Source organism: Clinocottus analis, unplaced genomic scaffold, assembly GCF_023055335.1.
Source record: "Clinocottus analis isolate CAN_PGR_092001 unplaced genomic scaffold, fCliAna1.0.p SCAF_21, whole genome shotgun sequence".
NCBI lineage: Eukaryota > Metazoa > Chordata > Actinopteri > Perciformes > Cottidae > Clinocottus > Clinocottus analis.
This window is the reverse complement of record NW_027175943.1, coordinates 1,054,526-1,080,723: the sequence shown is the minus strand read 5'-3', so window position 1 is coordinate 1,080,723 and position 26,198 is coordinate 1,054,526. Positions and strand designations below refer to the sequence as shown.

The following is a 26,198-nucleotide window of genomic DNA, read 5'->3' as shown; positions in this document are numbered from 1 at the left end:
CATTTTGGAGAAAAATGTTTTCCTTTGACCAGCTGAGAGGGGGGCGGTGAGGTGGCCGGCGAGATGGCCGGCGCAGCCCGGTCGGCGATCTCTTCCAGGGTGGAGGCATGCCTCTCAGCCGTGTCCTGAGCGCCCTCAGGAACTGCCTGTTCATCTCCACCTGGTCCCGCTGCGTGGCCGCAATCCCCTCCATTATGCGTCCAAGCGCCACGATCAGCTGGGGTCGCCCCCTCCGGCTGGTGCGCCATGTGCCGTCCCACTTTGGGCGCCACGTTACCCCGCGAGTATCGGGCAGCACAAAGAGGGCAACACAAGGTAGTTTAATTGACTTTATTTCATAACAGCTAACGTGCAGAAAGGTCTGTGTTGTCGACCCCACTGTTAGCTCTTCCGGCTGCATCGCCTTTGTTACCTGTCACTTTTAAGAAACACACACACACACACACAGACAATTGCACACAGCTGAGACTGATCACACCTTATCCCGGCACTTGTTCCCTAAATTGCTCCTTCACTGTGGCTCTGTAGCTGAGCCTAAACTACACCCCCACATAGTATATACTTAAATAAGATTGGTGTAAGACCTATGTTAATTCATATAAATTGAAAGATGACATGTTTCTGTATATCTTGAAAATAGGTGCGTAAAATCTGACATTTTGGAGAATAACATTTGTACTGGACAAATATGAATACCACTGGCTACATTGCATTAAAACATATGTGTATTGTGTATTTCTTTATTAGAAATAATGCTGGCTTTAAGAAAAGTGCCTTTTTACCTGATCTTTCGCCAAGTGAATGTTTGACAGGATTCAAATTTACAAAAGGTGCTTATTCAAATCAAACACCTGTCTGTGTCTGTGTTTGTCACTTGTTATTTTAAGACCTAAACGTGCTGTAAACAAGACCTTAGTCCAGTCTTTTTATAATGTATTTGTGTAATTTATTTGTTTTAAGGCAATTTGTCAATCACTGTCCCTATTTGGTTGATATTGGGAATTCTGCTTGTCTGGTTTGAGACACGTAGCAAATAGAGACTCAAAATTACCACAAAAGAATATTATAAAGAGTCACAAAATTATAAGAGACGGAATGCTACTATAGTGAAATGCAAAATGAATACAAGAAGTCACAATACCACAAAAATACACAACTTGATTCCAAGAAAACAAAACAGCTACAAAGAAATACTTAACTACAATAGAAAGAGCAAAACAACCACAAATATAGCTCCGAAAAGAACATATTAATTAGAAAGAGACGCAAAAGGACCACAAAGAGATCCAGGGAAAATAATCTAATCTGATGCTTGTCCTGATGTGTTGATGTTTTTACAACACAGCAGTTTTCCTGCCCTGTGTATTAAGAGCAGAGGTAACACCAGACTGCTGGGGAGAGTGAACCACGTCAATGACACTAACAAAATACACCTTTCAGAACTCCCAACATATGGTGAGGTAGATACAGCAAGACTTAATACGGTAGACACAACCCTCAACACTAGCGTTCCTAGTATGGCCATGATGGTGTAGAACGCTCTCATCTTTGATTGGTGAACCCGTTGTCTGCCCTCACCCCCTGGCCCTGGACGAATCAGAACATAGAGGACAGAAAGGCTGCAGGAAGAGATGACAAGGAAGATGAAGGACAAGATACAACAATAGATTAAGTTGGTTAAATTGTTGTCCTGCATGAAGAGCAAACCAATGTTTGCAATGGACAGCAGCCAAACACATCCGATGGACATGTTTCTAAATCTGATCCCCTTCCCCTTCCTCAGACCCAGGTAGGTGACGGGGTGAACGACAGCCAGGTAGCGCTCCACACAGGTCAGAGTGTGAAATAGCTGCTGTCCAAATGTGTTGATGGTTATGAGGCACATGCCCACCAGCATCACTTTTGGGAGACGAGTGAGGACGCCATAAGAGAACATGATGACTCCTACGATGCCTATCAGCTCCAGGACGACGATGTAGTAGGTAAAGATGTCGGAGTGGCTCATCATCGAGCTGGAGCGCTGCTGCCGCCATCGTTGGAAACCCAGGTAGATGACGGAGATGCAGAGAGGGAGGACGAGGACGAGGTTGGTGACGGTGTAAGCGGTGATGCTGAAAGTGCCGGCTGTGGTGCTGTAGCATTTCTGCAGGAAATAATAGAAGTGCATGGAGGAAGAGTTGGACGAAGAAAAACCAGAGGAAGAAGAGTTGACTGACATGACTGTGAGAAAGGGGCAGGGAGAGAGTGAACAAGAGAGAAAGATGGGAGGGAAAAAACAAGTTGAAATATTTAAATTATGTCGCTCATGACTCTTAGCATTTATTTGAGGCTAAATGGCGACGTAAGAAAGCACATTACTTTTGCCAGATAAGGGATAACTTTATTTGAATCCTTCTATGTAACCAGTGTAGCATTAAAGCATAATCTTTCTTTAAAAACTTAACTTAGTGCTAACTGTATCTGAACATATCAACACATTTTATGTGTTGGATATAAATTAAATACACTGTCGGTACACATGTTACTGATACCCTGAGTACAAAAGAAGCCTCTTGTCTCTTACTCTGTCCATGTATGTCTTAAGATAAAGGAAGTCAATTCATAAAAAGTTGAATTGAAAACATGATAGCATGAAATGATAGCACGGAGATTAAAAACACACACACATTTTCACCTTTGATACATCGGACATGTTTATTTAACATGACCTTTTTAACAAATACAAAACACATTGAATAAAGTTGCCTGCCAAGTGAACGTCGTTTGGTAATCAGCGTTACTGTTTTACGTCACTTGTACACGAGTTGGCAAATTTTTTTGAATTACATTAAAATTCACTCACTTTGATGAAAGGTTTTAGATTCCAGACATTCTGATCTTCTGCTCGTTGTGTGTCTGGACTGTGAACTGGTGTGTCTATAAAAAAACTATGGAAACACAGTATACATTTGAATCTGTGTGTGTGTGTGTGTGTGTGTGTGTGTGTGTGTTTTGCATGTTTTATAACCAGTACTAATTGCTCATTTGCTTTGAGTTTCTTTTGATTTACATTTAAATCTCCTTCACACATGTAGAATAGCATCACAAAGGGAAACAAAAGTGTGTTCCGTTCAAATACGTGAGGAAAAATGTAAACGTAACACTAAAAAAGATCTTTGTTCCTCAGTTTAAGGAAATAAAAAATCATGTCAACGCTCTTCTCTCCATCCATTACTGGAGATGACCTGTAACTGCTTATTCAAGACAGTCATTAGGACCAGAACACGTATGCAGCCTTTGTCATTTTCATATTTGAAAAATTTGCAAATTACACACTCTTAAAATTTGCATCTAATAAGGATGTAGTATATTACAACTGAACTCATATTGCATGTGACAATAAGTACTTTGTAAGGGCAGCTGCAGTACGCACGAGAAGTAAAAATAACTGATTTGTGAAAAGACACCATCTCCCAGCATGCACCTGGTTTGACATCATCTTTCTCTTGACTATTGGCATGTAGATATTTTAGTTGGCACGAAGTCCGCCATCACGAAAAGCTGTAAAGAATGAGCCTTAATTCATGGACTCTGCAAAGGTTTAAAGTTACACACAATGATGTACTCGTAGAATATTTACTAATGTCTGCCAGTGTTTCCCAACTTTTTTTAGGGGGGAGACCTCGTCTGCTGGTTACCTTGGTGCCCCAATCACCTTGTTAACCAGTGACCTGTGTCTATGAAGCAATAGTTGCTTTCAAGTGCATCACAAATACAGAAATAACTCCTCAACGACACATCTCACTACCGGTAATAAAAATATTGCAAGAGTCTTTGGGTAGTAGTCACCACACCATCAAAATGTCTTGCGAAATCTTCTAGTGATGCATCTCATCGCTTTTTCTACTATAAAATAGCAAAATGTGTTAACAGTGTATCTGCTAAGTTTAACTTTGAATAATTGAAGTTAAATATTTTTTGTAATTAATTTAGTGCAGATTTTGTGAACCGTAGGTTTAGGTTCGCTGAAAGCAAAAAATGCCCTGACTTTCTTCGTGGACCTTGGACGCCTCTGGTACCACAACAGATGTGATTTGCTCATAGATACGCATTAATACTCGCCAAGCAAATATCGTTTCAGCCATAAAGTAAGTCATATTTCAGTATTCTGGCTGGAATGTAATGTAATGTGGTTGATCTCTTGCTGAGGCTTTGTCTGACAGTGGTTTTAACGCAAATGGCGGATTCCCAAAGATTGTAAGCTTTCCAGGAAATTTTGCGAATCGTGTAGCTATATGAAAATGTATTGATTTCCATAACTCAGGGAGCTCTCTCAAGTCACTTCCGAGTCCTCTCAAGTCATACTTATGGTTTATGTTAATAGTTATGGTTGAACTGTGTTTTAAACATGTAAAATGGACTTATATTGTAAGGCTAGGTTTTGCCGCTTTTTTTTTCTCTATGTCAAATAAGTGGCTTTGCTACATGCTCATGGGACTCGAGGACATGGCGAGTGAGGAAGCATTGAGCTCCCGAATCCAGGGGCGCTCGCATTAAAAAGGTAAGTGCTTTTAGAATTTCTATGCTCAAAAACATCTAAACGCTGGCTGTTATTCATACTTCATGATTCAGAAACACAGACTGCACATAAACACATTTATTGATTACATTCATGCTGTCGTTTAAAAACATAATAGAAGGAATGTAACCATCAGTGCACATAAAAACTGCAATCAGACTTTTTTTTATTTAACATTTTTCCTCTTGAAACTTTTCTGGTAAAAAAAAGTGCTAAAAACATGCAATCAAACCAAAATAAATATATAAATAATATTGATTATTGAAAAATAGATGCTCCTACAAGACTAAAAACTCTATTTAAAATAGATATTTTTTTGCATAGAATTTGACATTTTGGAAAAAAATAATTTCACGGGACAAATTAATATAACGGGCAACAGTGAATTAAAACTCATGCACATTGTGTGTTTGTTTATTTTAATAATTCTTGGTTCTGATAAATGTACTTAATCACGTTATCCTTCACCAAGTGGATGTTTGACTGGATTTAAATGAGCTGTAATCAAACACCCGTCTGGCTCATTTGTTATTTTAAGATTTAAACAGGCTGTTAAGCAATCCTTATTCCTGTGTTTTTATAATACATTTGACTATTTAATTTGATTATGCCACACATTGTCTATCAATGTAGACACCTGCCTCCTTCAAATTAAATTAAAATGAGGTCAGACTGCGATCCTCTTGACTCCGTACAAAATCCGAGGAAACACAGTGTTAACCTGAATCCTTAAGGGACCCTCACTAACTCACTCTGACTCTCACAACCCTATAAAGACCGAGCTAATATATGATTCTGATTCTGACTCTGAAAAAAGAGCAAACCAACCACAGGAAAGAATAGCTTAAAAAAAGACCAAGCAAATCACAAAGAGACAGAACATGACCACAAAGAGATCCAATCCATAGAAGATAGCCTTTTTCCAATAATCCTAATTCATTCTAATCTGATGCTTGTCCTGATGTGTTGATGTTCTTACAACATAGTAGTTTTCCTGCCCTGTGTAGAAAGAGCAGAGGTAACACCAGACTGCTGGGCAAATTGAGCCACAATATTAAAAACCATGCACTACACTTCTCTGACACCCCCACACGTGGTGAGAGATATACGGCAGGACTAACTACAGACACCATAACCCTCAACAACAGCACTCCCAGTATGGCCACGATGGTGTAGAACGCTCTCATCTTTGATTGGTCAACCCGTTGTCTGCCCTCACCCTCCGCCCCTGGCCCTGGACGAACCAGAACATAGAGGACAGAAAGGCTGCAGAAAGAGATGACAAGAAAGATGAAGGACAAGATACACAAATAGAACACAATGTTCAATTTGCTGACCTTCATGAATAGGAAACCCATGTTTACAAAGCAGAGCAGCCAAACACATCCGATGGAGATGTTTCTGATTCTGATCCCCTTTCCCTTCTTCAGGCCCAGGTAGGTGACGGGGTGAACGACAGCCAGGTAGCGCTCCACACAGGTCAGAGTGTGGAATAACACCTGTCCAAATATGTAGATGAGGAAAAAAAACGAACCTATCTTTATCAATTCTTGGAGACGGGTAAGGACGCCACAACATTTTGTAACGGACCCGACGATGTTCATCAGCTCCATGACGACCGCGTGGTAGGTAAAGATGTCGGAGTGGCTCATCGTCAGACCGAAGCGCTGCTGCCGCCATCGTTGGAAACCCAGGTAGATGACGGAGATGCAGAGAGGGAGGACGAGGAGGATGCTGGTGATGGTGAAAGCGGTGATGCTGAAGGCACCGGCTGTGGTGTCGGAGCATTTCTGCAGGAAATCATAGAAGTTGCGTGAAGAAGAGTTGGAAGGAAGAGAAGAGGAGGAAGAGGAGTTGACTGACATGACTGTGGGCAAGAGATAGGGAGAGAGTGAATAAGAGAGAAAGAAGGGAGAGAGAAAAACAAGTGGAGATTATGAAATTATGTAGATCATGACATATCTTAGCATCTTTTAGTAGCCAAATGAATGAAATGAAGCTAGCATGCTAACATGTACACAATCCCAATGCTAACATGCTGATGTTTAAAAGGTTATTTTTTTATCTTAATACATGTTAGTACGCTAATATAATCTAAATAGCAAAATCACAGCTAATGTTGATATGATTTGTTTAGTTATAAATTATTAAGATAAATAAATTCAGCCTCTGGCCTGATGTTGGTGTTGTAGAGGAAAGGTCAGAGCATCAGCAAAGTTATGAGAATTTATCCTTCATTGCATATCAATGTCCGTCCAAAGTTGTTGAGATAGTTCACACATGTGATGGACTAACATTGCCAACACTAGAGGTTTTGATAAGTGTGACGAAAAAATAAACTCACAAGTTCAACAAACTAGCCCAGAATGTACGGGGTCAGGTGGCATAACTTACAAACTGGCACTTTTAAGAACCACAAAAAGTGACACAAAATGACTAAAATTAGATGCAAAACAATCACAAAGTATTGCAATAGTACAAAAACAATTATGCAAAATGACTACAAGGAGTTTAAAAAAATACTATAAATAGATGAAAAAAGACACTACATTACAGAAATTTAGATCCAAAATAACCAAAAACATTCACACAACGGTTACAAACAACCCACAATGGACACAAAGAGACACAAAAGAAAAGTTCAAATAGATACAAAATAATCACCAAAAAATGCTGAAGTATGATTAAGGGATGCAAAATGACCAAAAACACGCCCCTGGTCTCTTAATCTGTCCACGTGTACGTCTCTTTAAGTGAAGTAGATTCATTCACTCAAAATTGGAATTGAAAACATAAAAGCATTAAATGACAGCACAGAGATTAAAACTCCCAAACACACATTTTAACCTTTGATACATCTGACATGATATATATATTATATGATACATCTTATAGTCTCTATAAGATTCAGAATTGAAGTGAAGCAGCATTTAGAAAAACATAAAACAACTGAAAAACACTAACAAAGTTCCAACAAGTGAACAGTGTGTTGTAATTAGTTTTACTTTATTTACCTCTCTCTAAGTACGTCATTTAACAAAAAAAAACTTTAATTACTTTAAAATACTCACTTTGATGGAAGGTTGTAGATTCTAATCTTTCTAATCTTCTGCTTGTTGTGTGGCTGGACTGGAACTGATGTGTTGCCCATCGATACTGTGTAACAACACAATACATTTGAATGTGTGTGTGTGTGTGTGTGTGCGTGTGTGTTTGTTTTGCATGTATTATAACCAGTAGTCAATCCTCATGTACTTTGAATTGCTTTTATTTGCATTCTTTCTTCTTCACAAATACAGAATAGCATCACTTCTTTGCTCAAAGACACTTCAACTCTGGTCGTTATTCATAAATCATATAAACACAGATCGCACACAAACCCATTTCAGAGTTATTATCAATTACACTTATTCTGACATTTAAATATATATATATTTCTATCTCGGGAATGGATCCATCAGTGCACATGAAAATGATCAATATTTTGTGATTTTGTGATTAAACACTTTTCTGCCAGCAGAGCCCCAAAAACATGCAAGCAAACAAACCAACATAGCACATATATAAATAACTTTGATTTATGCCGTATGGTGATGACAAACAATCTCCAAGATTGCTGTTTTTTACATTTTGTAAAACAATGTTTTCATCAGACAGATAAAAAAAATGTTTACGGAACATTAAAAACATTACATTGTGTATTTCTTCATCATAAATGATTATTGGTCTGATAAAAGTGCTTATTCACCTCATCGTTCACCAAGTGGATGTTTGACAGGATTCAAATGAGCTGTAACTAAACCATCCATCCATCCATTATCTTAACCGCTCATCCTCATTAGGGTCGCGGGGCGCTGGAGCCGATCCCAGCTGTCAAGAGGTGAAGGCAGAGTTCACCTGGACAAGTCGCCAGTCCATCACAGGGCAGACATAAAGACAGACAACCATTCACGCTCACATTCACACCTACGGGCCAGTATCATTTAAATCAATCACATGTGTGTCTATGTGTTACTTTAAGACATCCTCAGACCTCATACTCGTCTTTTGATAATACATTTGGGTAATTCATTTTTTTACCGCGATTTGTCAAATACGTAATTTTTTCATTTTGAACCAAACAGTTTTTTGACGGAAACTCCTAACATGCCATTGCTTTGTTTTATTGTGATTTGTTGGAGATCACCTTTTTGTAGGTCCTAATCTTTCAAAAAAAGGTGTGTTATTAATAGGTGGGCTGTTATTAAGACCCTAAACCAGACACTTTGAAAAACTCTGCGACCACTCAAGGAGTCATTTTTGGGGAATGTGGCTCATATCATGCTGGATGTTCATAGTTATGATCAAAATATCGTATAACAGTGACTTTTTTGAAAATATACATTTTACTCCTCAGAAAATTTTGAAAAAAATTGGATTAGAATTAATTTAGGGTTCATACGACTACTTGAACTACTGGAACATGAGAGACAAGAGGGCAGATGGTGCTTAAAAGTTTGCTAATTTCCTCATAAATAAGGAGAATATATCCGAATTTAGGGCAGTCTACTCTGAATCGTTGCTGTTCTTACAGCACAGTAGTTTTCCCGACCGGTGTAGAAAGAGCAGAGGTAACACCAGACTGCTGGGCAGACCGAACCACACTCCTGACGCCAGCACATCACACCTGACATGCACGCTCACTGCCACGGAGTCATAGACTGAAAGAATGACTAGGTTTCCCCCAAACCGGAAAAAAAGAGATCCCATTATGGTCGTCATGATGTGAAGCGCCCTTATTTTGGACCGGTCGACCCTCTGCCTGTTGTCCCCGCCCACTTCCCCCGGACCCGGACGAATCAGAGCGCAGAGGACCGAGACGCTGCAGAAAGAGATGACAGCTATGGCGATAACCGAGAGACAAAAAAATGGGATGGTGCTATTTCCGATGCCTATGCCAAAGAATCCAAAAAAAAACAGCCAAACACACCCGATGGCGACGTTCCTGATTCTGACCCCGCCCCTCTCTCTCAGCCGCAGGTAGGTGATTGGGTGAACGACAGCGAGGTAGCGCTCCACACAGGTGAGGATGTGAAAGGGAACCTGTGAGTTTGTGGTGGCTGAGACAATGAGCGCGCTGACCATTAGCAAATGTGGCACGTTGAGCCAGGCGCCGCAACAGTAGAAACCACACCCGACGATGCCGATCATTTCCATGAAGACCATGTGGTAGGTGAAAACGTCGCAGTGGCGCACCGCCGCGGGGTGTTGCCGCCAACGTTGTACAGCCAGGTAGATGACGAGGATGCAGAGAGGGAGGAGGAGGATGATGTTGGTGACGGTGAACATGCTGAAGATGAGGAAGGAGGATCTGTAGTTGAAGCATTGTTTCATGTTGGAAAGGAAGGAGGAATTGGAGAAGATGTGAGGGGGAAGAAGGGAGGACGAGGAGTTGGAGGACATAACTGTTGATCTGAAGGTGTTATGAGGAGAGGAGACAAAAACAGAAAAGTGGACGTTGAATAAAGAGTAAGCATAAAAATAGAGGAGTAATGCGTCGTGACGGCTCATAAACGACGTTGAGAGTGAAATATTGTGATGATCGTCTTTTCTTTCACAGATTCAAACACAGAGTTTAAAAAAGGAGGCACTCACTTTTCAGTCGTGTTTCTTCTTGAGCTTCGTCCTGCTGGCTCTCTGGACTGGACTGCAGAGCTGTTACCGTCACCAGATATATATTAGTGCTCGCGTGCGAGGGCATCTGCTGTTTGTTTCTTTCCCGTGTGCGATGATGGACTTTCTTTTGCATGTCCCATAAAGGTATCGTATTCATGCGCTGAAACTTTATACTCTGAATCTTAGTAAGCAAATGGCCCGTTCGGCTTTTTCCCTCCTGAGACCGTGTGACTCTCTGACGTTCAAAAGTAGACCATCACAGACTTTGACAACACACAGAGACACAATGAAGATTCAGATATAGTCGTCTTTTTTTAATGAAAAGAGACAATTTTACAGCAAAATGTCAACTTAATTTCTACACAATTACACACACTATCAGTGTATATCAGCAACACTTTAGTTTTTATTTTACAAGGAGACATATATTCACATATTGAATGGCCATATCAATAATTATATGGCCATTCAACATGTGAACATTCAACATGTGAACATTCTCTCTGCAAAGGTTGACTTTGATAAAATGAAGCAGAACAAAGTTAGAGAGGGTTTAGAACAGAGAACATTTAGGCAATGGCCTATTGGGGTCATTGGGGTCATTAGGGTTATTGGGGCCATTGAGGCTATTGGGGCTATTTGAATGCTAATTGAATTTCCTCATGTACATAACCATATATTTGACTCGTATATTACCGATGGTGTTCAATACATCCAAATACAGCAGTGTTGGGCTTTTTTTTTATCCTAAAAAAATCTATGATTTACAGTTTTATACAACGATTGCTCAGTCTGCCCTCTCTATTGGTTTGGTACATAAAACACACAATGACTAATTTTACAGGAACGGTAAGAGGTTAAAACCACACAGCGAGGAATTAAAGATGCAAACTTCCCATTAAAGGTCAACAAATTGAAATATAATCAGAATGCTCTACTCTAAAACTTGTCCTGTTTTCCTGCTCTGTGTAGGAACAGCAGAGGTAACACCAGACTGCTGGGCAGACAGAACCAAAATGCAATGATGAGCACCACACAACCGTCTCCAATCGCCTTCACGATGCGCCAGTAAAATACCATGCAAAGCACCAGACCAGAAAACCTCAGCAGCAGCACTCCCATTATGGCCGTGATGGTGTGAAACGCCCTCTGCTGCGACTGGCCCACCTTCTCCTTGAGCCCGGCCTTCTCTCCAGGCGACGGACGAGTGAGGGCGCGGAGGACGGAGAGGCTGGCGAAGGAGCTGACCATCAAGGAAAAGGAAAACAGGCAGGAAAACGGGACGACGGGGATACCGGGCAAGTACAAATACGTGATTCCCATCCACGCGACGCACAGAAGCCAAACAAACCCAATGCTAACATTTCTGATCCTCACTCCACCGGTCTTCCTCAGGCCCAGGTAGACGACGGGGTGAAGGACAGCTAGGTAGCGCTCCACGCAGGTCAGGCAGTGAAACAGAGCCTGTCCAGGCAGGATGACGGAGAAACTGAAGAACCCAAACACCATAACAAACCAATTCCTCACGTAGACGCCACAGACGTACGAGACCATCCCCATCATGGAGTAAACCTCCATGGCCACCATGTGGTAGGTGAAGACGTCGACGTGGCTCGTCACCGTGCTCGTGGAAGTCATGTGCCGCCGCCGCCATCTTTGGAATCCTACGTAGAAGACCCGGGTGGAGAGAGGGAGGAGGAGGAGGATGTCGGTGATGGCGAAGGAAGTGAAACCGAAGTAGCCGGTCGGGGAGTCGGAGCACACTAATCCGTTGAAGAAGTTTGATGAGGATTGAGGTTGGGAGGCATTAGGGGAGGAGGATGACGAGTTGGCAGACATTTTGATCACTGAAGGCGTCTGAAGGAAGAAGAGAAACAACTGGCATCAGAGAAAATGAAAGGAGAGGATCCATTACGCAAAAGAACGTGATGTATTTGTTTTTTTTCCGCAATTTGTCTTCATATCTGAACCTGTCTCACTCCTCGCTACAGGAGTCCAAATGTATTGAAGATAGATGTTTTTATTTGATGGAAATTGTTGGTGTTTAGCCTTTTAAAAAAATAACTTTGTTTACTCCCTCGAACATACCTGCACGAATGAGGTAGAGGTAGAAGTAGGTAAAAGAATATATAACTTTAAAAGACATTTGGAAGACAAGCTCATAAATCATAAATGTGTAACCTTTTGAATTACAACCACATATCCTGCATCATACAATAAGTTGTGTTAGCTCGTATGAGCTGTATCGAGTAACAATGGCATTTCATATATGTATTTATGTTGGTTAAAAGAGACTTACCTCGACAGAAGGACTTGTTTCTGGGCGGCCGCACACAGGTGTCCGTCAGAAGAGGGATGAAGGCGTGTGTGTGTGTGTGAGTGTGTGTGTGTCTTTTTGTAAAGAGGTCACTGGTCTGTATTTGCATGTCACAAAACTAGCAATGATCACTTCTTCTGTCATTCAAATCAGATTTAGCCCCAGAGAAAGAGGTATTGTAATGACATTACATTTAATAATCAATATCTTGGTGATTACAAACATATAGAGAGAGAGGGAGAGAGAGAGGATAGATAGATAGATAGATAGATAGATAGATAGATAGATAGATAGATAGATAGATAGATAGATAGATAGATAGATAGATAGATAGATAGATAGATAGATAGATAGATAGATAGATAGATAGATAGATAGATAGATAGATAGATATGTACTTTATTAATCCCCAAGGGAAATGTCTTTTGTCAAAGTAGCCTCTGGGTGGCGACAGAAACACACACTTGTCTGTTCTCTAGAGATCAGAAGCACAGAATGTTTTGTCAGTACAACTTGTTAAAAACTACACATTCATTATTTGACTCTGTGTTTCTTCATATAGTGCTCAGCTCAACAGACATTCAGCTCACAGCTCTACACTTCCTGCTATGTGTTGCATTGTGGGGAAAAAGTTACCATTATATCTAATAAAGGCATACTATTCTGGATGTATATGTCACACACATATATCTTCAATGTAATGTCACTTTGATAAGTTCCCGCTGTTTAAATTGACTTTTTTGAAGGAAACTGCTCATTTCCCAGCTGCATGTGAACGCACCATGTGCCTCCTCGTGAGCTGTCCGTGGTGCTGAAGCCCCTGAACGCCTCTTCCCCCTCATTGGGCCGCGCGCTCCGTCTCGCGCTCCCTTGTGTGATCTCTTTAACACGCGCAACGCTGAAAAAAAAAAAAATATATATATATATATATATATATATATATATATATATATATATATATATATATATATATATATATATATATATATATATAGAATAAAGCGTCTCGTGCGACGCCGGGGGGCTCGCGGGCGGCGGAGGGCGACGTGGTGACGTCACAGGAAACGTGAGACTCGCTCCCTGCCGAAGATCGTCTGTGACGGACAGATGCTCCTCCTTCATGGTGAGTGAAACAGTCAGAAGACAGGTGCTCCTGTTTACCGTTTGTGTGGAGCATCTCACTAAGAGAGGATCTCTGTCTCTCTCTCTCTCTCTCTCTCTCTCTCTCTCTCTCTCTCTCTCTCTCTCTCAGCTGCTCGCGCTGCTGATCATCGGCATTCAGCTACAATTTGAGCAAAATAAGCGGACATCAGTCTCTGGGTCTGGAGTCCGTTAACCGGAGGATTTACCGCCTTTGTTCCTGTCGCGTGAGCAGACTGCGGGCATCCCGCACGCGGAGGCGTGACTCGTATTCACATCGCACATCTCGTTCTGCCCGATTGTGTTGTTTTTGTTTTCCTCCACAACCGAAGTGATGTCCGTCGCGGGGTTGAAGAAGCAGTTCCATAAAGCCACGCAGGTGAGGGCTGGACACGCACCGAGGGGACGTGTGCGGGACGTGTGCGTGACATGCAATGAGAAGTAAACCTGTGATGTACAATTCCAAATATCACAATACATCGTGTTATAGCTAAACAAAAAACGCATCAAATTCAATATTTATATTGAAATTATACAAATAACATATTATATATGTAAGTATATATATATGCGTGTGTGTGTGTGTATATATATATATATATATATATATATATATATATATATATATATATATATATATATATATATATATTAGATGTGTGTGTGTGTTCATGTTCCTGCAGCTTTAAGATAAGATAGATGTGTGTATAAAATACAGACTGTTTTCTTCTTCTGGTGGATTCTGTAACAGGGTATACCCCCTCACACACACACACACACACCTCATATTCTGTTACATAATGTGTGTGTGTGTGTGTGTGTGTGAGTCGATCATTGTTGCTGCACACAACAGGGAATTCCCTCCACTTCTCCTTTACATCCCTCTGTCATCGCCCCCTTCATCTTCTTCTCATCCACCCGTCTGTCCGTCACTCCCGTTACCTGTCCTCCGTCATATGTTCCTCCCTCATCCCTCCATCCTCCCTCTCCACATCCCTCTCTCTCTCTCTATTCCCCTCCTCCATCTCCTGGCCTCATTTTAAACTTTCTTTACGTTCCTTTTTAGTTGCTCTTCCTCCTCCTCCCATCCCTCCATCCCCCAGGCACCCTGCTGTCTGCCCGTCCATCCTTCTCTATGAATCTATTAAATTAAACATCCCTCCGTCCCTGCAGCGCTCCTCTCTCATCGCTCACTTTCATTTACATGCTTCAAACCTGTTGGTTCGTCGCTGAAAACGATGAAAAACAAAAATACAGACATGAATGGAGGTGAAATCTTGGCCGAGTAGCAACTGAACCAGACTCCATTCAGAAAACGAGCATTTTAAACGTCGTCTGCTCGTCGACTTGCGGAGAAAACGAATCGTCTTTAAAAACAGACTTTCTTTCCTCCGTCATCTCTCCATTATTCTTTACCCTAACGTCATGCCTTCCACCCTTCTGTCACACTTCATCCCTCCATCTTCAGCTAACTCCTCCATCCTTCCATCGTTGCTCCTGGTATGAAGCCTCTGAACGCCGGATCATCCACTCGAATGCAGCTTTAACACATGAAGCATAGACTTCTATACAACCAGAGGAGTCGCCCCCTGGTGGTCAGGAGAGAGAATGCAGCTTCAACACATGAAGCAGAGACTTCTATACAACCAGAGGAGTCGCCCCCTGGTGGTCAGGAGAGAGAATGCAGCTTTAACACATGAAGCATAGACTTCTATACAACCAGAGGAGTCACTAGTAGTTATATATGTAGTATTTTCACCTATTTAACTAATTAATTTATGTATTCCGAGATCAAAAAGAAAACAATAACAAATAAAAGCTTAAATTATACTGATTCTAATCAAAATATTTCTGACATGCAAATGCCATATTTTAGTTTTAGTTATAACAAAGACTATCACATATTTATTTAAGTACACATTCTGAGTACAGTGTTATTTTTATTTGGTATTTTCTGGAGTAATGAAAGTCATGGGGTCTGGTTTGCTGAGCTCGGCCAATCAGCTGCGAGCATCGAGGCGCCGTGGGAACGTTAAAACTTGATACGCGCGCCGACTTCCTGTCCGCCGAGACTGTAGATGTAGGACACATCTCAGCATGTGTTTTTATGCGAGTGGCTATCGTGTTTTCGTGGATGGATGACGGGGAGAAGGAAATATAAAAACCCCGAGGCGAGCAAGCGGCGGCAGCGTGAAGCCGCTCAGTCACAGCGGCCCCGAGACCAAGATGGCTGCCAGCGGGGGCAGGAAATGAGACACCTCGGGCTCACCTGGCTGAATAAAACATGAGGCAGAGAGAGAGAGGGATCAATGATCAGATGTGCATAAAGAAGACCAGGAAAGGGAAGAGAAACTGAGGAAAGTTGGTCAGAGCAACTTCCTGTTTAGTTCATTATTTGCCGATGATCCAAAAACGCCAAACGTTTGGTTTTCCTTTCTATTTGTGTCCACAGTTTTATTCAAGTCTTTCTTTGTTTATTTCTAATCTTCTGTAAAAGCATCCTGGACAGATATTTCACTTTAAAAGCCTTTCAGGACACAATTATACTAATGCTGTTGCTGGTTTCCTCCTCTGGTTGTATAGAAGTCTATGCTTCATGTGTTGAAGCTGCATTCTCTCTCCTGACCACCAGGGGGCGACTCCTCTGGTTGTATAGAAGTCTATGCTTCATGTGTTAAAGCTGCATTCTCTCTCCTGACCACCAGGGGGGCGACTCCTCTGGTTGTATAGAAGTCTATGCTTCATGTGTTGAAGCTGCATTCTCTCTCCTGACCACCAGGGGGCGACTCCTCTGGTTGTATAGAAGTCTATGCTTCATGTGTTGAAGCTGCATTCTCTCTCCTGACCACCAGGGGGCGACTCCTCTGGTTGTATAGAAGTCTATGCTTCATGTGTTGAAGCTGCATTCTCTCTCCTGACCAATATATATTTAATCATATAATAATAACAAAAACATTAAAAATACTGCATCTCTGTTGCTTCCTGATCAAACACACTAAAACCCTTACTTTGGTGTTGTCGTGGAAACCACACACACACACACACACACACACATACAGCATTGTGCTCTGGTCGGTTCCCTCAATAATTGATGAGAGAGAGAGAGAGAGAGAGAGAGAGAGAGAGAGAGAGAGAGAGAGAGAGAGAGAGAGAGAGAGAGAGAGAGAGAGAGAGAGAGAGATGACCTTTTCGTTAGCCAATGAACGCTCGTTGTTCTTGTTCACCGAGGCAGAAGCGCTCTCATTGGTCGGTTTGAACAGCGGGGGGCGGAGCCTACAATGAGAGCAGGGCGGGGTTAAAATCAGTAGCATGACCCGGATATTTGTATATTTTCTTATATTAACGTAAAATATGGAGCGGTGACGTTTATTGCTGCTGAAATTATTTCAACCTAAATTACTGTATTTTTGTCACCGAAAGCTACTTTTCATGTTAATGGATTTTCGACCCCTTCAAAATAAAAGCCCTATGTGGCAGCTGGAGGGAGACGATGATGCTGATAACGACGGTCCTGCCGCCTCTAAAATATATCTGTGTGTGTGTGTGTGTGTCTATAATAGTGAAATTAAGATGGATGTGTGTGTAAAATACAGGCTGTTTTTCTTCTTCTGGTGGATTCAGTAACAGGGTATAACTCCTCACACACACACACCTCATATTCTGTTACATAATGTGTGTGTGTGTGTGTGTGTGTGTGTGTGTGTGTGTGTGTGTGTGTGTGTGCGTGCACACTATAAATCTCCTCGAACAAGAAAATCGATCCAAACCAGAGGAGATAAAACCAGCCATTCATCTTTCCATTCCTTCCATTCCTCCCTTTCATTTCAAATTCCTTTCTCTTGCTCTTTGTTGTTTCCCCCTCTCTTCGTGTGTGTGTGTGTGTGTGTGTGTGTTTGTGTTGTCGCTCACATTATGAAGACAGAGTGAACACATTGCCGATGCTGTCGTGCATACTAAAGCTATCACCGTCACCATCCCGCCTTCGCCATCGCAGCGACCGCCTCCTGTAACAGCGTTTGTCTCTTTCTGCTGGCCGTTTTGTTATATTGGCTCATCAATCCTGTTGGCCCTCTGAAGAGCCGCCTCTCTGCTCCCGGCGGCGCTCACACACTCCGAACGTCGCCGTCTCATAAAGTATATTCAATATCTGCCAACAATCCAACCGTCCCTTTTCGTAAAAAAAAACATTGAATTACGTATTTTCAGATTTTCCTTAAATGTGCATATAATTACATGGGGTTTGGTTGGTGGTGAGTGAAACGTTTCTTTGGAGGGATCTAGCGTCATGGCGTTGCAGCGGAGGGCATGCAATAGATTCCTGGTATGACGAGAGGGGTCGTGCAATATGTGCAATACGTTGCTTGCAATGTGCTTTTATTGACTTCCATGGAGGCAGATCTGATGATGAGACCAAATGTCATATCACGTGTGTGTCTGTGTCTGTGTGTGTGTGTGTGTGTGTGTGTGGGTGTGCAGCATTTTAGTCCAAGACGGATCTCCCACTGGGGACAATGAAATGCATCGAATCGTATAATAGTGGCTGTAAATGGGTAAAAAAGTGGGCCCAAAAAAGTGAATATATGGTTATTTCCACCTCGAGAAGTGCAACTTTATGAACTATGAAAAGGCTCGAGTCTCTTGAGATCTGGAAAGCCTGGTTATTCACATGAAAGAGTCGCGGATAATACCTGAAAAAGTGATTTGAGGTTATTCCTCGCGTAGGAAGTTCCCCAGAAGGCTCCGTGGTTAGTTGGTAAAACCCTGGGATTGTGTTTCTCATCATGAAGCAGCTGATCAGTTATCTCCCTGATCCTCCCCCGCCAAACGCAAACAGTCGTTTCACAGTTTTGTTGGATTTATGATGTGAAAAACACAAGTGGATGTTTTGCCTTTTCTTTGTCAGCCTGACAATCTCATCTCTTGGTGCTTTACATCATTTTATTTATCTCTTCTTTGGCTTTTCATCTTCTTTGTCACTCTTTTTCTCGCCTTTTTATTCTTTCACACTTTTACTTACCACTGAGTCACTGAGCCATGCTTTGTTTTTTAGGTGTATGTGTGTGTGTGTGTGTGTGTGTGTGTGTGTGTGTGTGTGTGTGTGTGTGTGTGTGTGTGTGTGTGTTACAGTAGTAGCACGTGACCCCTGTTATATAACCACATCTTCACACACTGAGAGGAAATTAAACATATTAAGTACATATCATTTAAAAAATCTTTTTTTTGTTGTTAAATACAGCAAAACTTGCTTGGAGTTTGGTTGGTGGCGAGTGAAAACACTCTTACATGATTCTGCTCATAGCACCAGTAAGTGAGCCTTCATATATAAGTCACTGTCTCACATCTGTTAGATGGAAATAATGACTCAATTAAACAACAACAATTTTCTGATTCTGGTTTCTTTAAATACGCAGATAATTGGATGGAGTTTAGTTGGCGAGTGGAATCCTTCAGAGATGATTCTGCTGGAGGAATAGTAGCAAGTTACCACTGTTATATAACTCATGGTCACACACAGACGACACTAAAAGCTACTGAAGCTTGTTAACAGTCAGAGAGATTCAGTGTCACAGAAAGATGATTATTTGTAGTGATTTTGGAGTTATTCCTGTAAAGTTAACACTTTAACCACGAGTGAGATCTGGAGTCACTGCAACATCACTGATGCTGCTTTAGGTCTGCACGTTAGCTAACGCAACAGCTTAGCTAACGTGCAGACTGCTTAGCTAACGCAACTGCTTAGCTAACGTGCGTACCTTAGCAGCACCATAGTTGCACCGTAGTAACACTTACTGAAAGCACTTTGTACTTTCACATTTTTTTGAAGAAATTGTACTTTCTTGATTCTTTTGCGTCCTCCTCTTCCTCCTCTTCCTCCTCCGTTGTTGTTAATAATGCACGAGTGTTGGTGTTGGTGGAGGCTGTTTAATCACCTCCAATGTGTCTTCTTCTTTTCTGGGTGTCCTCTCCTCCTCCGGTCTTCTTCACCTCCTATTTTCTTTCTTTCGTCTCTCTTGCTCTCTCCATTCGGATCTTCCCTCCCTTGTTTGTACTCGGTGTCACTTACAGATCAATCGCGTCCGTCTGTTTGATCCGGTTATCGGATCGGAGGCCGCGCAGACTCTGAACCCAAAGAGGTTTCAGGGATCAGATTTTGATAAACAAGCAGAGTTGAATGTCCTGAGAGGACTCTGAGAACTACAAGCTGCGTCTCCTCGCGCTCAAAGAGCTGCACAGTCTCTCTCTTTGACGGCGCTTTGTTGTTTCTGAAAGAAAGGCCGATGCTTCTGGGCTCGTGGTTTCTTTCTTGCATCCTTTTCATTCCCGCATTCTCATGCGTTCTCTGGAGTCACTTTTATGTATCTGGTTCGTCTTCAGGAGGTCGAGAACAGAAGGACGAGTCGGTGTCGTAACAGCGGTCCAAGCTTTTAAAAGTAGCTTCACACCAGGAGACGAGCTGGCGAGAGAAGAACGTGAACATTGACAACCTTTAAATTAGATATTTTGATGGGAGAAACAAAAAATCCAGCAACTAACTGGATTGCTGTCTGTGGTTCATGTCCGTCTCTCAAAGGCTCGTTAAAAACAACTTCAAGCCCGATTTCCATCTGGTCTTATGGTGCAATCTGTATCTGGATATCTTGGATGAGGAGAAAATGGAGGTGGAAATCAATGCAGAGCGAGAGGCAAACCAGCCGCTCACCATTCACTCCCATTTAAAGTGAGGGAACAAAGTATTGAGGAGCTGAGAGAGTGAATGTGACACAAAGACTTCCAACGCATTCTGTCTTGTTCGGTCGCTGCTGTGCAGAATATGAGCTTTAAAAAGAAAAACATGAGTCTGCAGCTGCCCAACAAAACGCCCCAGTGTTGGTGCCAAGAACCAAGAAGCAGAACCGCACGGCAACGCGACTCGGGCTCATGTTTCGAACTATAAGAGTCAGTCAGACCCTGGGCCGATGCCACCCTGTGATTGGCCCGCCTGTTTTCCAGGGGCGGGACTTAGCCAAGAGTCAACTAGCATATTGAAATTTGGATAACAATGCGGAGAACAATAGAGAAAACATGCAGGTTTGTTTCATGAGTCGCGTTGTTTTCTCTGTCTGTCTCTTTAAATGTTCTTTTATCTCCTCAAACGGATGTGTAGCCCGACACGATTCCCTCTGATTTACTGTAGAACTCTCTCTCTCTCTCTCTCTCTCTCTCTCTCTCTCTCTCTCTTTCTCTCTCTCTCTCTCTCTCTCTCTCTTTCTCTCTGACACCTTTTTGTGCCTTTAAATCATGTTAACGCTGCACTAGACGTAGAACCGCAGCTGCATCAGGATTCTCCGTCTGACTCAACCAACAAGCAACAGCTCAACCTCTTCACCTTCACCCAAATTGTGATAATTCTGCTTCCCAAAGATCAAAAAATAATAGTTAATAGTCTCCCGGCGGAAGAGGAAGAGGAAGCTCATCCTTTATTTCTCATAAAAACTAATACATTCAGACTTCTGACTGACATTTAAAGCTCAAACCACTTAAGCACTTTGTTGTCTTTAGTTTTTATAGCCACGCCCACTTTTCCACAGCAGCCAAATTGTTTTTACTTTTTTGCAATATTTCCCATTTTTTCCCTGGAATCTGCAACTGTGCACAAATTGAAAAAAACAGTGCATAAATAACTGTTCAACAGCAATGATTTTGAGGTTCTGTCGACACATAAAGTCCACTAGAGGGAGTAAAGTGCGTCAAAGCGGTTGAAACTGGGCTCTGGCGCTGCAGCGTCCATGCTTCTGTTTTTCTGTTCGAGCCCTTGAAAGCACCACAGAGCCAACAAGAGTTTCTGTCTTGAAATGCAGGAAAACGCCGTCGCTTTGATGGTGATTTCTGGATGACTGAATGAATATTAATGGACAGTGAGGTTGGGTATTACGTGTTGGCTAAACAGGCCGAGCTGGTCATCAATCCCGCCTTGAATCCATCTCGAGTCCAAGATGGCGTCTTGAGTGTTTTGGCAGCCGTTCAGGCTGATAGACGAACCGACTGCAGCTGCCAAAAGCTGCTGGTCCCCGGTTCTGGTTTCCAGCCTCTGATTCCTCCTCCTCAACGGATCGATGTCCGCTGGAGACGAGCAGGAGCTCTGCTGCCTCTGCTGGCAGGACGGCAACACCTGTGACCTCCTGCGCTGACAGCCAGGAGGAGGAGGGAGAGGAGGAGGAGGAGGTGAAGAGAAGAGAGGGAATGATGAGAAGGAGTGAGGACGAGTGAGCAAGACATGGAGGAGGTTGCAGAAAAGATGTAACTGGAGGAGGAGCGGCAAAAAACTACAAAAAAGCAAAAGCGGTCGAGGAACAGATGGGGTTTTGTTAGTGTGTGTGTGTGTGTGTGTGTGGTTATATTCACACTGATACACACACCAGGTATTGATCTCTTATGATATAAACTGTGATGTTTGAGTGACTCAACTCTTCGGCCTCAGAACAAAGCTCTCTGAGTCAGCAGCGCTTCAGATATAACATTTAAAACAGAGTCACAGTGTGAAATAAAGTTTCACTGCCGATCCTCATCGGCCTGGATTCAGAAGAAGAAGAAGAAGAAGAAGAAGAAGAAGAAGAAGAAGAAGAAGAAGAAGAAGAAGAAGAAGAAGAAGAAGAAGAAGAAGAAGAAGAAGAAGAAGAAGAAGAAGAAGAAGAAGAAGAAGAAGAAGAAGTGCCATCTGGAGATTGTTTCTCCTCGGGAATCTGTTGTGAACGTCGGCAGGAGGAGAGCGAGCAGCGTTGGTTAAACGGTGACACCGACAGCTGCTGTGTTGTCTGAATGAGCCGCAGGGCTCTGGTGACATCACGGTGCCTTCATGCTCCATTCATGGAAATATGGAAATGATTTCAGTTAAAAGTAATGGAAATTTGAAAATATTTTTGGTTAAAAGTCAGAATTTTTTTTTTAAGTTATGGAAATTTGGTTAAACGTCAGGGAACTGGGGTTTAAAGTCATGGAGCTGCATTGGTCAAAATGTATGTATGTGTTCAAAACTAAATCTGATGGTCATAACATCGGCGTCGGTGAGAAAACGAGTTTCACAGGAACCCAAACTACAAGCTGACGTCAGGAATATTGTTGTTATTCCAGAATAAAGAGTAAGTAATCTGAATACTTGGTCGACGTGGTCGCCGTTAGCACCGTTAGCTGCTAGCTGCTAGCTGCTAGCTGCTAGCCGTCGACAGTTGTTTTTTGGTGCGAAGAGACGATGAAAACGATAGATGAGAGTTATGTAACAGTGTGTCAACCAGACGGGGTGTGTGTGTGTGTGTGTGTGTGTGTGTGTGTGTGTGTGTGTGTGTGTGTGTGTGTGTGTGTGTCTGGTACTTGGAAACCCAGTTCAATGCTTGTCTCCATGGCAACTGCATCTTCCTCCTTAACTGCCTCGCCTCACTTTTGTAGCCTCTTGTTTTTGTTTTTCATGTGCTTTTTTTTCATTATTGTTCTCGCCTCTCGTTCGCTCTCTCTCTCACACACACACACACACACACACACACACACACACACACACACAGGTGTCTAGGTCTCTTTCAATAAAGCATGTTCTCTCTCACACACACACTCATCGCGCATGAAGGCACTCAGGTGTGTGTGCGGTTACATAAACACACAAACGTGTGTTTGTCTTCATGTTCGCATGCTCTGTAATCATTTTATTATTATGATCGTGAACTGCAGCATTATTCATGCAACTACTGTCCAAAGCGGATCATATATGTGCTGCACGAGTGTGTGTGTGTGTGTGTGTGTGTGTGTGTGTCCTCCTCTCCTGCAACCCGATGCGATTAGAAAGCGAGAGGTGTCACTCTGCAGCATTTCACCAGGACGGAGGTTGTGAGGTCTGAATGCGATCACGATATCTGAGTTCTTGGTTGTGCGTCTCATGCAGCTGACTCGTGGTTCTCTAGGATGCTATGATGATAAAACACGGACTTTAAATACATTTTGCTAATCATACTTTTACTAAAAGGGTTCTGAATCTTTTAACTGGTTCTGAATCATCTGTTTTAAATCTCTTTGTGCTCAGAAACACTACCGCTTCTGTCCACAGGGACCGCCAGAACCAACACTGAATGAAAGTTCCTTTTAGTAGCTTTAAGTAAAGTTTTGAATGCAGGACTTTTACTTGTGGTATTATTACTTTTACTGTGAATGCTCTGAATACTTCAACAGTCGACAAAATAAGTGTTTTGTCTCCGAGCTCTTTGGCAGCTTTTATGTAAAACCATAGAAGAAGTGCGGTGAAGTCAGTGAAGTAGGGACACATCCTCTCTTTTCTCTCGGGGAGGGTTCAAAACATTAAAGTCTCTCTTTGTTTCTTTGATTCCAGAAAGTCAGTGAGAAGGTCGGAGGGGCGGAAGGAACCAAGCTAGACGATGACTTCAAAGAAATGGAAAAGGTAAACGCAAATAACTTGGAAAACAGATTTCTTTGCATAAAACCGACAAGATTCTTAGCCGGTGAGCTTTTGGTTGGTTGTGTAAGTGGATGTCGACAGAGCCAGGCTACCTGTTTCCCCCCATTTCCAGTCTTTATGCTAAGCTAAACTGCAGCTGGCTGTAGTCTTGTATCGGACCAATGTGAGAGGGGTATGAATCTTTACATCGAACTCTCTGCCTGAATGTATTTCCCAAAATGTTTATTTCCATTCATTGAAGAGCGACTTGCTTCTCGTCTGTCAACATGTATACCTACATTTAATCAACGTGAAGTAGCTTCACGTGCTCGTCGCTCACGACGTCCCCGATGTGCGTTTCCTCTGCAGAAGGTGGACGTCACCAGCAGAGCGGTGTTGGACATCATGACCAAAACTACAGAGTACCTGCAACCTAATCCAGGTATCAAACACACACTCACTGACGGCCTCGGCATGTCGAGTACCGCCAGTCGCTCATGATCTAACCCTCGCCGCCCTGCAGCGTCCAGAGCCAAGCTGAGCATGATCAACACCATGTCAAAGATCCGCGGGCAGGAGAAAGGACCCGGGTACCCGCAGGCCGAGAGCGTCCTGGGAGACGCCATGCAAAGGTTCGGACGGGAGTTAGGGGAGGAATCCAGCTTCGGTAAGTGAGAACGTACACAAAGTGTTAGTTTTTTTTGTTTGTCTGGAGCTTGTCTGGTATTCACAGTTTTCAGTTTGACTCAATTGCTGCAGCGATGGCGCATTTTTGTTCTATGAGGAAACGATTCTCTCTGTATTTCCCCTTCATCCCGTCCCTTCATCTCAGGTTTGTCGCTGATCGATGCCAGCGAGGCGATGAAGGAGCTTGGGGAGGTGAAGGACGCTCTGGACATGGAGGTCAAACAGAACTTCATCGACCCGCTGCAGAACCTCCACGACAAAGACCTCAAAGAGATACAGGTGAGTACAACGGCGATCATTGGTTCCATTGGTTTCCAATAAAAAACGTATTGGAGCGAGTTAGATGGCATGTAGCAGATGCTGAGTAGGAGCTCACTAGACAAAACCTAACAGGTCTCAGACATTCATCCTTTCCGCTCCCCTCACGCCTTGTTGTCCTGTCACTGCAGCACCACCTGAAGAAGATGGAGGGCCGCCGTCTGGACTTCGACTACAAGAAGAAGCGCCAGGGCAAAGGCCAGGACGACGAGCTCAAACAGGCGCTGGAGAAGTTCGACGAGAGCAAAGAGATCGCGGAGCAGAGCATGTTCAACCTGCTGGAGAGCGACGTGAGGACTTGTCTTTGATCATGTCTGTGTCATTTTCTATAGGCAGTGAATCTGCCAATTATTATCCAGAGTAATCAATCAAATGTCTTGTTTTGTCCAACAAGCAGTCCGAAAGCAAGCTGCTTGAAAAAGGACTTCAACGATTTATCAGAATAGTTGCAGATTGATCAACTGTTAGTTGACGATCACTTTTGCATCAATCGACTTCAATGTAGTTTGACTGCGTTGCGCGTTTAGTAAATGTGACAAAAAATATCATTTACAGAATGAAAAAGAGCAAAAAATCGGATATTGAACCTCCTTTTTAAACCACAATGAATCAGTATTTTTACTCAGCGATCCTGAGCTGTGGTCTGCCACGCCAGACCCGGACCCAGCACGGGTACAGAACAGGTTCCGCTGTTGGGAAACAGCGCAACCTGTTCACTGTGTGTGTGTGTGTGTGTGTGTGTGTGTGTGTGTGTGTGTGTGTGTGTTGCAGATAGAGCAGGTGAGCCAGCTGGCAGCATTGGTTCAAGCTCAGTTGGAATACCACAGCCGCTCTGCCGAAATCCTCCAACAGCTCTCCAGTAAGATGGAGGACAGGTATGTGATCTGTGTGCCTACCTGCGATGAAAGTAAACCAACGGAAAAAAAGATGGCGGCTAGACAAAACTTTTTTTGTTTTCTGGCCCTCCAGGATAAAAGAAGTGTCGGCCAAACCGAGGAAGGAGTACGCTCCGAAACCACGAATGGCCCTAGAGCTGCTGCCCCCCAGCGAGAGCCACAACGGCGGGATACACTCGGCCAAATCGCCCGGAAGATCACCAGGTACAGAGC

General features: G+C 42.8%; 1 protein-coding gene across 1 annotated transcript in view; it reads left to right on the top strand.

Annotated features, from left to right (window-relative positions):
- Positions 1 to 26,198, top strand: part of LOC137792006 (endophilin-A1-like) — a 59,266-nt gene that overhangs the window by 27,198 nt on the left and 5,870 nt on the right. The window contains exons 2-10 of the mRNA XM_068587337.1: positions 13,526 to 13,653; positions 13,783 to 14,049; positions 24,019 to 24,087; positions 24,454 to 24,526; positions 24,608 to 24,751; positions 24,917 to 25,050; positions 25,221 to 25,379; positions 25,861 to 25,964; positions 26,059 to 26,189. Of these exons, the coding sequence (XP_068443438.1) occupies positions 14,005 to 14,049; positions 24,019 to 24,087; positions 24,454 to 24,526; positions 24,608 to 24,751; positions 24,917 to 25,050; positions 25,221 to 25,379; positions 25,861 to 25,964; positions 26,059 to 26,189 (859 nt within the window). The 5' untranslated portion in view covers positions 13,526 to 13,653; positions 13,783 to 14,004. The remainder of the gene's footprint in view (positions 1 to 13,525; positions 13,654 to 13,782; positions 14,050 to 24,018; positions 24,088 to 24,453; positions 24,527 to 24,607; positions 24,752 to 24,916; positions 25,051 to 25,220; positions 25,380 to 25,860; positions 25,965 to 26,058; positions 26,190 to 26,198) is intronic.